The sequence below is a fragment of the Convolutriloba macropyga genome, chromosome 1, assembly GCF_964194025.1.
Source record: "Convolutriloba macropyga chromosome 1, txConMacr16.3, whole genome shotgun sequence".
NCBI classification, from domain to species: Eukaryota; Metazoa; Xenacoelomorpha; order Acoela; family Convolutidae; genus Convolutriloba; species Convolutriloba macropyga.
Genome location: NC_134468.1, coordinates 79,460,059 through 79,472,231, shown reverse-complemented (window position 1 = coordinate 79,472,231; position 12,173 = coordinate 79,460,059). Strand labels below are relative to the sequence as shown.

The following is a 12,173-nucleotide window of genomic DNA, read 5'->3' as shown; positions in this document are numbered from 1 at the left end:
TCTTTAACTGCACAAGTCTAAGCGCTCCTTGAACATGAAACTCAGCATAGCCAAAAATGTCGCCTAGCCGAAAGTGTATGCTACAAGGGCTATAGACCGAAAACATAGGCGTCGGTAGCGTAAGCTTTAAAACCTATGCCTGTTAAACGAGGGGCATGGGATCAAGCCTGAGTTGGGGCAAATGTGAAGTCCTAATTTCTTTTAATCATTCTTTTCTATTGAAAGAGCTTCTTGTGATGCTTTTGCGGGCCCGCTAATCTTATTGGTATTTTTGTTCTTTCCCCAATTGGGAATGTTTTCATTACATGTATTTTTCCATGACAGTGGACAGTCCAATATTTCTGTTCTGTCTGATGATTTCGTTCAAACCTTCCGTTAGTTGGTTCGAAAACAGTTTATCTTAAAAAGAAAAAAAATGTAAATTCACTTTTCATTGCCTTTTGTGCTTGTCCGAAGTGCTTAGATTTTGTAACTACATCTAGAACTTACATAGATTTTCAGATTCTATGGGTAGTCTTGCGCGTTTGTTGCACTTCTTGTGCCTTGTTTTTATTTGCTTTGCCGATGAGCACAACCATAAGGTAACTTTCAGTACTGTTAGAAAACGCGTTCACTCGTCAGTTATGGTATAAGCACTGTATTTTAGTATGAAGACAACGAAGAGGTGGTTTTATGGATGAACACAGTGGGGCCCTATCACAACAGACAGGAAACTTATAAATACTTCTCATTGCCCTTCTGTGCTGGTCCAAAGACGCAAATTGAGCACCATCACGAAACATTGGGGGAAGCTCTTCAGGGCATTGAGTTAGAATTCAGTGGATTAAATATGAACTTTAGACGTGAGGCACCTTCCATATCGGCAGTATTATCATTAAATTTGTTCCCCAAAGAGCAACCTTTGTTTCAGAAAACGTTCAAAAGACGAGCTATTGCAACATCAAATTGACTGTGGATAAACTGAAGGACTTTGGGAATGCTGTCAAACAATTTTACTGGTACCAGATGTACATTGATGATCTTCCGATTTGGGGTAAGATAAGCAAGCGTTTTTAGCGTAACTGCTCTAACAATATTTTAAAGTTTTATAATTTTGTCAAGCGTTTTTTAGCCTCAATCCAAACTTTCTTAATTTTAGGAATCGTTGGCGAAGTTGATGATTCTGACAAAACTACGAAATACATTTGGACGCACAAAAAGTTGGACATTGGTTATAATGGGAAGCAAATTGTGGATGTGAATTTGACAAGCGAAAACAAGGTCAAACTTGAAGCAGACTCGCAAATCGAGTTCACATATGAGGTTTGCAATGTTGTTTTAACCAACCACAGCTCTATTGGTCGATCGCTTGTTTTCAATTGATTATGTTTAATAGCCGCCCTCATCTTCTCAGCCGGCTATTATTGCGCTCGTATTTTTTTTTTACTTCGTCAAACTTTTTTTCGCTTTACCATTTTGCCGCTTTTTCGACATTTTGCGTGAAATCTTTTTGACTTCTCTAGGCTTGTTTCTCTCTTCTCTCATTCTGCTAAAAGTGAATTTGAACATCAGTTGCTAAGCAAAGCAATTCAAAATGAACAGAGTCGGTATAAAAAATTGAAGTCAGAAATAGAAACGGGATAAACCCATAAAGCCCAATTTTAGATGCCCGCTATTTGAACGTCGTTCCTATAAGTCTTAGTTACCACCTCTAATGCTTACTGGTGTTGATAGTAGCTCCTGTAGCCTCTCTCTAAGAAACAGAAGTATGTTCAACTACGAAATGCCATCAAAATAAATCGGACTTAAAAAATATTTTTGTACAAAAATCTTTTTTTTTTTCAATATATTCTATTCGTTCAATCCCAATCATGCTTATTGGAATCAACGGCGGCTATTTTCCGGCAATCTGCCGGGTATGTTTATTTTTGTTGTCTTCTAGGTAAACTGGAAGCCGTCTGAAATCAAATTTGAGGATAGATTTGACAAATACCTGGATCCCACTTTCTTCCAACACAGGGTACGTAATAAAAATGATTTATTTGGTTTAAATCGTGTTTTTTACGTTGAATCTTTGTTTTAGATCCATTGGTTCTCAATCTTCAACTCCTTTATGATGGTCATTTTTCTGGTGGGTCTCGTGACTATGATACTAATGAGGACATTGAGGAAGGACTACGCTAGATATTCCAAAGATGACGATATGGATGACCTAGTTAGTAGTCAAAATCGTTAATAGCATTATTAAGACGATGACAGGCTTTTTTGGATCTCGTGGTATTTTTGAAAAATTAAAAGGATTCGTGGTCGTATGACCTTCCCACCCTTCCAGGACGTTCACAAATAGGGTTTTGAGTTGCTTTGGGAAGCAATAATGGTAATGGAGATATATTTATTTCTAGAAGTGTGATGTTTCCGCACACTGAGAACCAGAAGTTATTTTTATTGTGACTGAAAGCGAGTATGTTTTTCATCTCTATGTGCTATCATCGCTCTTCTCGATTTAAAATAATCGCAGATGATATACAGGCTAAATTAAGCTTCTTCTGTTACACAGCTCAAATGCTTATCTCTGATGAGAGAGAGTTCTGCCGCAAACTAAAGACAAAACAACGTACATGAACAGCAACGGGCTGATGAAAACTTAAGACAGCTGTTCAAGGGAATCTTTTATAAATCATAGAATTCAGAGTTAGGTCAGAGGGAAGTCGAAAAATTGAGTGTTATAGCTCCGAGTGGATCTTTCACCCGATAATTGTTTGGACCATTTCTTTTTCCCATAAATACATGCGTGTCCACAGTGACCTTCATGTTCCATCAACATTTGGAGTACACTTGTTCATTCCTTTTGTGCTATCAATAGCCTACAGAAGTATAAAAAAGTCAGTTTTCGCTGAGCCTATAATTTAGGAAGCATATAAATACCGAAATCAGCGGAAACGCGCGAGTACTCAAACGCAGTACGCGTAAATATAGTACCAGAAATTTAGCAAATATAGCAAATTCTTCAATAAGAAAAAGTTTTGTTATTTCAAATAACTATGTGACCCAATCGTGATAGAAATCCCCGATTTTCTCGTTCTAACCTATTTTCATGTGAACAGACCAATTGACACAATACCAACGGGAAAATCACGTAGACGTTAAGAAAGAGCAACAATTATGTAAAATCTTTTTTTTAGCCTATAAACGTCAACTAGATTTCGCCTGAATTGTGGTGTTTCATTTGTGGTAGTTTATTTCTCGTTCAAATTCTTGTCAGTAACCTAAACGGCATCAAGGAAGGCTCATGAAGTGAATTGCTTTTACTGCTATCGATTTTTACTTTGCTGTGCATCGTTGTTGAATGCGCGGGCCGATAGAGTTAATCCCTACGCCTGGCGCAGCTCCTTTTTAATAGCCAAACAGCGATAGCTGGGGGATATTTTTGGCCTGCTCTTAGTTTTACGACTCGAAGAGGGGTATTCGTTTTCTTACGGTTTTGTTACCGGAAGCACTATTTGTTCAGGCGGCGTTTTGACCTAATAGTGAAAGTGAGTAAAATTGCCGTTTGAACTAACTTTTTCTAAACAACAGAAATTTTTTGTTTATGCGGTGCGTTCAGTGAAGGACTTTTTGACTTGAAAGGAGTTTTTGAGAGGTTGGCGCTTATACATGACAGTTCTCAACCGTGCTTTCGTCCATCTGGCCCAATTTTTTTATTGTAACTTGGTTTACTGTAGAAATAAGTTTTGCTCGATGCCGCATGGATATGAAAGCAATGGAAATCGAAACCACAATTATCCTGCGTGCTTAATAGTGTGTTTCAAGTGCAAAATTGGACCATATTTCTCTTTTTTTTTGTCAATTGTTTGCTTTTTTTTATTAATTTCATTTTTGGCTCTTTAGCGGTCTTCTTTATAAAAAACTCAAATTAGTAGGTATGTCAAAATCTTTTTGATAGTTCGTGAATTGGATGTCTCTTTGACTTGAGGTGTTTTTTGATGAAATTGTACACGTACTTATCAGATTTTGGCGGTTTTTGTCAAAATTTTCTCAAGTTTCTTGTTTGTATTTTGAGTTTATTTAGCATTAAAATGTTGATGATTAATGGTTGGTAATTTTGAGCTATGATTATGCTGCAAAAAGGAATTTCGTCTATTTTTGAATTGGTCAGACTGCTGTTTCTTGGCTGGGTTATACGGCCCACTTTTCTTTTCAATCATTTAACGACGTAAACCTGTGATGATTGTCCTGTGTTTAATACTTGATTGTTTTGTCTGATTGCTTTCCTTTTGTGCATTTACAGGGCGTTTTCTTCAATTATTGTATCGGTGTCACTTTTCTTCAGGTTTAATCCTACTAATGAATTTTAGCTGGTGTGAAATTTTTTAAACAGCGTTTATTGTAACTGTTAGAGAATTTGTTTGCTATTTTTGGATATTTTCTCAACCATTTTGGGTTTTCTCTGCAAAACGTAACCACTTTATGACGATTTTAAGATGATCCTCTGAATGTGTTTTAGGTGATGAGCCATGGTCCGTGTTTCCGAATTTTGATTTTGTTTTACGTTTTTTGATTATTTGGGGCTAGTAGTTGTCTCGCTCACAATAATTTTAGAGGCATTTTTATATCGGTTTTTTTTTGGAAATTTTATCAACGTCTGTTGTGCTATATTATGCAGACTGCTTTTGTCTCAGACTTCCTTACCTTGGCATACATTTATGATGACCTCACGTTTTTCTGGTACCTGATTTAAATCTGATTGCTTTACATTTTTGTTGCTATTTAGTGCGTTCTCTGCCAAAATTCATTGCTAACCTAACTCCAATCCTCCTCATTCCGTGTTTTCTGGCGTTTTTGTCGGAAGAGTTTTTATAGCTGTTGAATGTTTTTGCTGTTGTTGGATACTTTCTTAGTGATTTTTGGGTTTTCTGCAGAACGTAATCTGTTCATGATAATTTTAAGATGATCGTCTGCATGTGTTTTAGAAACTGAGTTATGATCGGTGTTTTTGAGCTACGATTTTGTTTTACGTTTTTGATTATTCGGGGCTAATAGTTGTCTAGCTCAATAATTTTTAGAGGCATATTTCTGATTGATTTTGAGATTTCTCTTCTTGACGATTTTAAGATGATCATCTGCGTCTGTTTCAAGTGACGAGTCGTGGTCCGTGTTTGAAATATGATTTTGTTTTAAGTTTTCTGATTATTCCGGGCTAATGGTTCTCGCTTACATTAATTTTAATGGGCATTTTGATTTCGTTTTGTTTTAGTTTTTTATCGACTTCTGTTTGTGTACTATATTATGCAGCCTGATTATGTCTCAGACTTACTTCCAATGGCATACATTAGTGATGATCTCACGTTTTTCTGATGCGCGATTTAAATCGATTGTTTTTCATTTTTGTTGCTAATTAGTGCGTTCTCTGCCACAACTCTTTACAAGTTAGCTAACCTAACTGCATTTCTGCTCATTTAATGTTTTCTAGCGTTTTGTATGAGCGTTTGTGGAATCTGTTGAATATATTCAAGGTTGTTGTCCTCGTTTCGCTGTTCTCTTAATAATTTTGGGTTGTGCTTGCCGAAGGTATTCTTATGACGATTCTAGAATGACCTGCAGTTGTTCAAGACGATAGTTACTGATCCTCATTCCTGAACCATGATTATCGTGGATTTTCTGATATTTTCTTGTTTAACACCTGTCCCCTAATAGACCTTTTCGTTGTCTGTTTTGAATCTGTCTTGAGTGCTGCGTTGCTGGCTAGGCTATTATACAGACCCACATTTATTTTTCAATCACTTCTTATCTACGATGTAAACCTGTTACGATTATCCCGTGTTTCTGATTATATGTTTCTTGATTATATGTTTCGTCTCATTTCTTTGCTTTTGTTCCTTTTTAGTGTGGTTTTCTTTAGCAACTCTACCTTTGTCACTTTCATTTAAGTTTAATTCTGCTCCTGGGTTCAGCTGGTGCGAATTTCTTTTTGTCTAAGTGATCTTTTCATGACGGTTTCAAGATGACCGTCTGCACATTTGTTTTAGGTGATGAGTCATGCTTCGTGTTTCTGAACTATGATTGTCCTTGTTTAACACCTCTACCGTAATAGGAGTTTCTCAGTATGTTCAATGTCTGAGTGCCGTATTTTGTTGGTTAGGCTATTTAGTCCCCACTTTCTTCTCAATCACTTATTATCTACGACGTTAACCTGTGACGCTTATCCCTTTTTTGATACTTGATTATTTGTTTCGTCTCATTGCTTTCCTTTTGTTCATGTACAAGGTGTTTTCCTTCAGCATTTCTCTGTTTACTTTCATTTAAGATTAATCCCGCTTATGATTTGTGGCTGGTGCAATTTTTTTGAAAGTATTTTTATAACTTGAAAATTTTGATTGCTGTTGTTGGATGTTTCGATTATCGTGGGTTTTCTATGCAGGCAGTATTCTTTTAGTGACGATTTTGAGATGACCCTCTGCACTTGTGTTTTAGGTGGTGAGTCATAGTCCGTGTTTCTGAACAATGATTATCCTGCATATTTCTGATATTTTCTTGTTTAACACCTGTCCTCTAAGAGGAGTTTCTCAGTCTTTTTGCTGTTTGTTTTGAATTTGTCACAGTGCTGTTTTTTGTTGGCTTTGCTATGCACTCCACACTTTTCTTTTCAATCACTTCTTATCTACGACAGAATCTTTTGATGATGATCCCGAGTTCAGATGCTTGATTTTTTCGTCTCATTGCTTTCCTTTTGTTCCTTTACTGGGTGTTTTTCTTCAACAACTCTATCTGTGTGGCTTTTGTTTCAAATTAATCCTGCTCATGGGTTTTAGCTGAGTGCGTTTTTATAACTTGATTTTTTTGATTGTTGGTGTTGGATCTTCTAATGATTTTGGGGTTTCCATGCAGGACGTAATTTTTTTATGACGATTTTAAGATGATCCTCTGCACATATGTTTTAGGTGATGAGGCATGGTCGGAGTTTCTTAACTATGATTAGCCTGCAATTTTGTGATATTTTCTTGTCTATTACCTGTCCCGTAATAGGAGTTTGTCAGTCTCTTTGTTGCCTGCTTTGAATGTCAGGAGTGTTGTTTTTTGGCTAGGCTATGCACTCCCCACTTTTCTTTTCAATCACTTCTCATCTACGACGGAAACCTTTGATGATTATCCCGAGTTCAGATGCTTGATTTTTTCGTCTCATTGCTTTCCTTTTGTTCCTTTACTGGGTGTTTTTCTTCAACAACTCTATCTGTGTGGCTTTTATTTCAAATTAATCCTGCTCATGGGTTATAGCTGAGTGCGTTTTTATAACTTGATTTTTTTGATTGTTGGTGTTGGATCTTCTAATGATTTTGGGGTTTCCATGCAGGACGTAATTTTTTTATGACGATTTTAAGATGATCCTCTGCACATATGTTTTAGGTGATGAGGCATGGTCCGAGTTTCTGAACTATGATTAGCCTGCAATTTTGTGATATTTTCTTGTCTATTACCTGTCCCGTAATAGGAGTTTGTCAGTCTCTTTGTTGCCTGCTTTGAATGTCAGGAGTGTTGTTTTTTGGCTGGGCTATGCACTCTCCACTTTTCTTTTCAATCACTATCATCTACGACGGAAACCTTTGATGATTATCCCGAGTTCAGATGCTTGATTTTTTCGTCTCATTGCTTTCCGTTTGTTCCTTTACTGTGTGTTTTTCTTCAACAACTCTATCTGTGTGGCTTTTATTTCAAATTAATCCTGCCCATGGGTTTTAGCTGAGTGCGATTTTATAACATGATTTTTTGATTGTTGTTGTTGGATCTTCTAATGATTTTGGGGTTCCCATGCAGGACGTAATCTTTTTATGACGATTTTAAGATGATCCTCTGCACATGTTTTAGGTGATAAGGCATGGTCCGTGTTTCAGAACTATAATTAGCCTGCAATTTTGTGATATTTTCTTGTCTCTTACCTGTCCCGTAATAGGAGTTTGTCAGTCTCTTTGTTGCCTGCTTTGAATATGTCAGTGTTCTTTTTTGTTGGCTAGGCTATGCAGCCTCACTTTTGTTTTCAATCGCTTCTTATCAACGGCATAAACCTGTGATTATTATCCCGGGTTTCTGATACTTGATTATATGTTTCGTCTGATTGCCTTCCTTTTGTTCCTTTACAGGCTGTTTTCGTTCAACATTTCTATCTGCGTCACTTTTATTTAGGTTTAATCATTTCATGGGTTTTAGCTGGTGCAATTTTTTTGTCTAAAGCGTTTTCATAACTGATTTTTTTTTGTTCGATCTTATAAAGATTTTAGTATTCCGTGCAGAACGTGATTATTTTATGACGATTTTAAGATGATCCTCTGCACATATGTTTTAGGTGTTGAGGCATGGTCCGAGTTTCTGAACTATGATTAGCCTGCAATTTTGTGATATTTTCTTGTCTATTACCTGTCCCGTAATAGGAGTTTGTCAGTCTCTTTGTTGCCTGCTTTGAATGTCAGGAGTGTTGTTTTTTGGCTGGGCTATGCACTCTCCACTTTTCTTTTCAATCACTATCATCTACGACGGAAACCTTTGATGATTATCCCGAGTTCAGATGCTTGATTTTTTCGTCTCATTGCTTTCCTTTTGTTCCTTTACTGGGTGTTTTTCTTCAACAACTCTATCTGTGTGGCTTTTATTTCAAATTAATCCTGCTCATGGGTTTTAGCTGAGTGCGATTTTATAACATGATTTTTTGATTGTTGTTGTTGGATCTTCTAATGATTTTGGGGTTTCCATGCAGGACGTAATCTTTTTATGACGATTTTAAGATGATCCTCTGCACATGTTTTAGGTGATAAGGCATGGTCCGTGTTTCAGAACTATAATTAGCCTGCAATTTTGTGATATTTTCTTGTCTCTTACCTGTCCCGTAATAGGAGTTTGTCAGTCTCTTTGTTGCCTGCTTTGAATATGTCAGTGTTCTTTTTTGTTGGCTAGGCTATGCAGCCTCACTTTTGTTTTCAATCGCTTCTTATCAACGGCATAAACCTGTGATTATTATCCCGGGATTCTGATACTTGATTATATGTTTCGTCTGATTGCCTTCCTTTTGTTCCTTTACAGGCTGTTTTCGTTCAACATTTCTATCTGTGTCACTTTCATTAAGGTTTAATCATTCTCATGGGTTTTAGCTGGTGCAATTTTTTTGTCTAAAGCGTTTTCATAACTGATTTTTTTTGTTCGATCTTATAATGATTTTAGTTTTCCGTGCAGAACGTGATTATTTTATGACGATTTTAAGATGACCCTCTGCATATGTGTTTTAGGTAATAAGTCATAGTCCATATTTTCAACTATGTTTATCCTGTAATTTTCTGATATTTTCTTGTTGAACACCTGTCCCGTAATAGGAGTTTCTCAGTCTCTTTGTTGACTTCTTTGAATGTCATGAGTGTTGTTTTTTTGTTGGCTAGGCTATGCACTCCCCACTTTTCTTTTCGATCACTTCCTATCTACGATAAAAACCTTTGATGGTTATCCCGAGTTCAGATGCTTGATTTTTTCGTCTCATTGCTTTCCTTTTGTTCTTTTACTGGGTGTTTTTCTTCAACAACTCTATCTGTGTGGCTTTTATTTCAAATTAACCTGCTCATGGGTTTTAGCTGAGTGCGTTTTTATAACATGATTTTTTGATTGTTGTTGTTGGATCTTCTAATGACTTTGGGGTTTCCATGCAGGACGTAATCTTTTTATGACGATTTTAAGATGATCCTCTGCACATGTTTTAGGTGATAAGGCATGGTCCGTGTTTCAGAACTATAATTAGCCTGCAATTTTGTGATATTTTCTTGTCTCTTACCTGTCCCGTAATAGGAGTTTGTCAGTCTCTTTGTTGCCTGCTTTGAATATGTCAGTGTTCTTTTTTGTTGGCTAGGCTATGCAGCCTCACTTTTGTTTTCAATCGCTTCTTATCAACGGCATAAACCTGTGATTATTATCCCGGGATTCTGATACTTGATTATATGTTTCGTCTGATTGCCTTCCTTTTGTTCCTTTACAGGCTGTTTTCGTTCAACATTTCTATCTGTGTCACTTTCATTTAGGTTTAATCATTCTCATGGGTTTTAGCTGGTGCAATTTTTTTGTCTAAAGCGTTTTCATAACTGATTTTTTTTGTTCGATCTTATAATGATTTTAGTTTTCCGTGCAGAACGTGATTATTTTATGACGATTTTAAGATGACCCTCTGCATATGTGTTTTAGGTAATAAGTCATAGTCCATATTTTCAACTATGTTTATCCTGTAATTTTCTGATATTTTCTTGTTGAACACCTGTCCCGTAATAGGAGTTTCTCAGTCTCTTTGTTGACTTCTTTGAATGTCATGAGTGTTGTTTTTTTGTTGGCTAGGCTATGCACTCCCCTCTTTTCGATCACTTCCTATCTACGATAAAACCTTTGATGGTTATCCCGAGTTCAGATGCTTGATTTTTTCGTCTCATTGCTTTCCTTTTGTTCTTTTACTGGGTGTTTTTCTTCAACAACTCTATCTGTGTGGCTTTTATTTCAAATTAATCCTGCTCATGGGTTTTAGCTGAGTGCGTTTTTATAACATGATTTTTTGATTGTTGTTGTTGGATCTTCTAATGACTTTGGGGTTTCCATGCAGGACGTAATCTTTTTATGACGATTTTAAGATGATCCTCTGCACATGTTTTAGGTGATAAGGCATGGTCCGTGTTTCAGAACTATAATTAGCCTGCAATTTTGTGATATTTTCTTGTCTCTTACCTGTCCCGTAATAGGAGTTTGTCAGTCTCTTTGTTGCCTGCTTTGAGTATGTCAGTGTTCTTTTTTGTTGGCTAGGCTATGCAGCCTCACTTTTGTTTTCAATCGCTTCTTATCAACGGCATAAACCTGTGATTATTATCCCGGGATTCTGATACTTGATTATATGTTTCGTCTGATTGCATTCCTTTTGTTCCTTTACAGGCTGTTTTCGTTCAACATTTCTATCTGTGTCACTTTCATTTAGGTTTAATCATTCTCATGGGTTTTAGCTGGTGCAATTTTTTTGTCTAAAGCGTTTTCATAACTGATTTTTTTTGTTCGATCTTATAATGATTTTAGTTTTCCGTGCAGAACGTGATTATTTTATGACGATTTTAAGATGACCCTCTGCATATGTGTTTTAGGTAATAAGTCATAGTCCATATTTTCAACTATGTTTATCCTGTAATTTTCTGATATTTTCTTGTTGAACACCTGTCCCGTAATAGGAGTTTCTCAGTCTCTTTGTTGACTTCTTTGAATGTCATGAGTGTTGTTTTTTTGTTGGCTAGGCTATGCACTCCCCACTTTTCTTTTCAATCACTTCCTATCTACGATAAAAACCTTTGATGGTTATCCCGAGTTCAGATGCTTGATTTTTTCGTCTCATTGCTTTCCTTTTGTTCCTTTACTGGGTGTTTTTCTTCAACAACTCTATCTGTGTGGCTTTTATTTCAAATTAATCCTGCTCATGGGTTTTAGCTGAGTGCGTTTTTATAACATGATTTTTTGATTGTTGTTGTTGGATCTTCTAATGATTTTGGGGTTTCCATGCAGGACGTAATCTTTTTATGACAATTTTCAGATGATCCTCTGCACATGTTTTAGGTGATGAGGCATAGTCCGAGTTTCAGAACTATGATTAGCCTGCAACTTTGTGATATTTTCTTGTCTATTACCTGTCCCGTAATAGGAGTTTGTCAGTCTCTTTGTTGCTTGCTTTGAATATGTCAGTGTTCTTTTTTGTTGGCTAGTCTTTGCAGCCCCACTTTTCTTTTCAATCGCTTCTTATCAATGGCATAAACCTGTGATTATTATCCCGGGATTCTGATACTTGATTATATGTTTCGTCTGATTGCCTTCCTTTTGTTCCTTTACAGGCTGTTTTCGTTCAACGTTTCTATCTGTGTCACTTTCATTTAGGTTTAATCGTTCTCATGGGTTTTAGCTGGTGCAATTTTTTTGTCTGAAGCGTTTTCATAACTGATTTTTTTTGTTGTTCGATCTTATAATGATTTTAGTTTTCCGTGCAGAACGTGATTATTTTATGACGATTTTAAGATGACCCTCTGCATATGTGTTTTAGGTAATAAGTCATAGTCCATATTTTGAACTATGTTTATCCTGTAATTTTTTGATATTTTCTTGTTGAACACCTGTCCCGTAATAGGAGTTTCTCAGTCTCTTTGTTGACTTCTTTG

At 36.4% G+C, this 12,173-nt stretch overlaps 1 protein-coding gene across 1 annotated transcript in view; it reads left to right on the top strand.

Moving 5' to 3' along the window:
• Positions 1–466: 466 nt before the first annotated feature.
• Positions 467–12,173, top strand: part of LOC142343043 (transmembrane 9 superfamily member 3-like) — an 86,006-nt gene continuing 74,299 nt past the window's right edge. The window contains exons 1-6 of the mRNA XM_075394733.1: positions 467–581; positions 647–842; positions 911–1,033; positions 1,139–1,302; positions 1,922–1,999; positions 2,063–2,194. Coding sequence (XP_075250848.1) covers positions 507–581; positions 647–842; positions 911–1,033; positions 1,139–1,302; positions 1,922–1,999; positions 2,063–2,194 — 768 coding nt within the window. The 5' untranslated portion in view covers positions 467–506. The remainder of the gene's footprint in view (positions 582–646; positions 843–910; positions 1,034–1,138; positions 1,303–1,921; positions 2,000–2,062; positions 2,195–12,173) is intronic.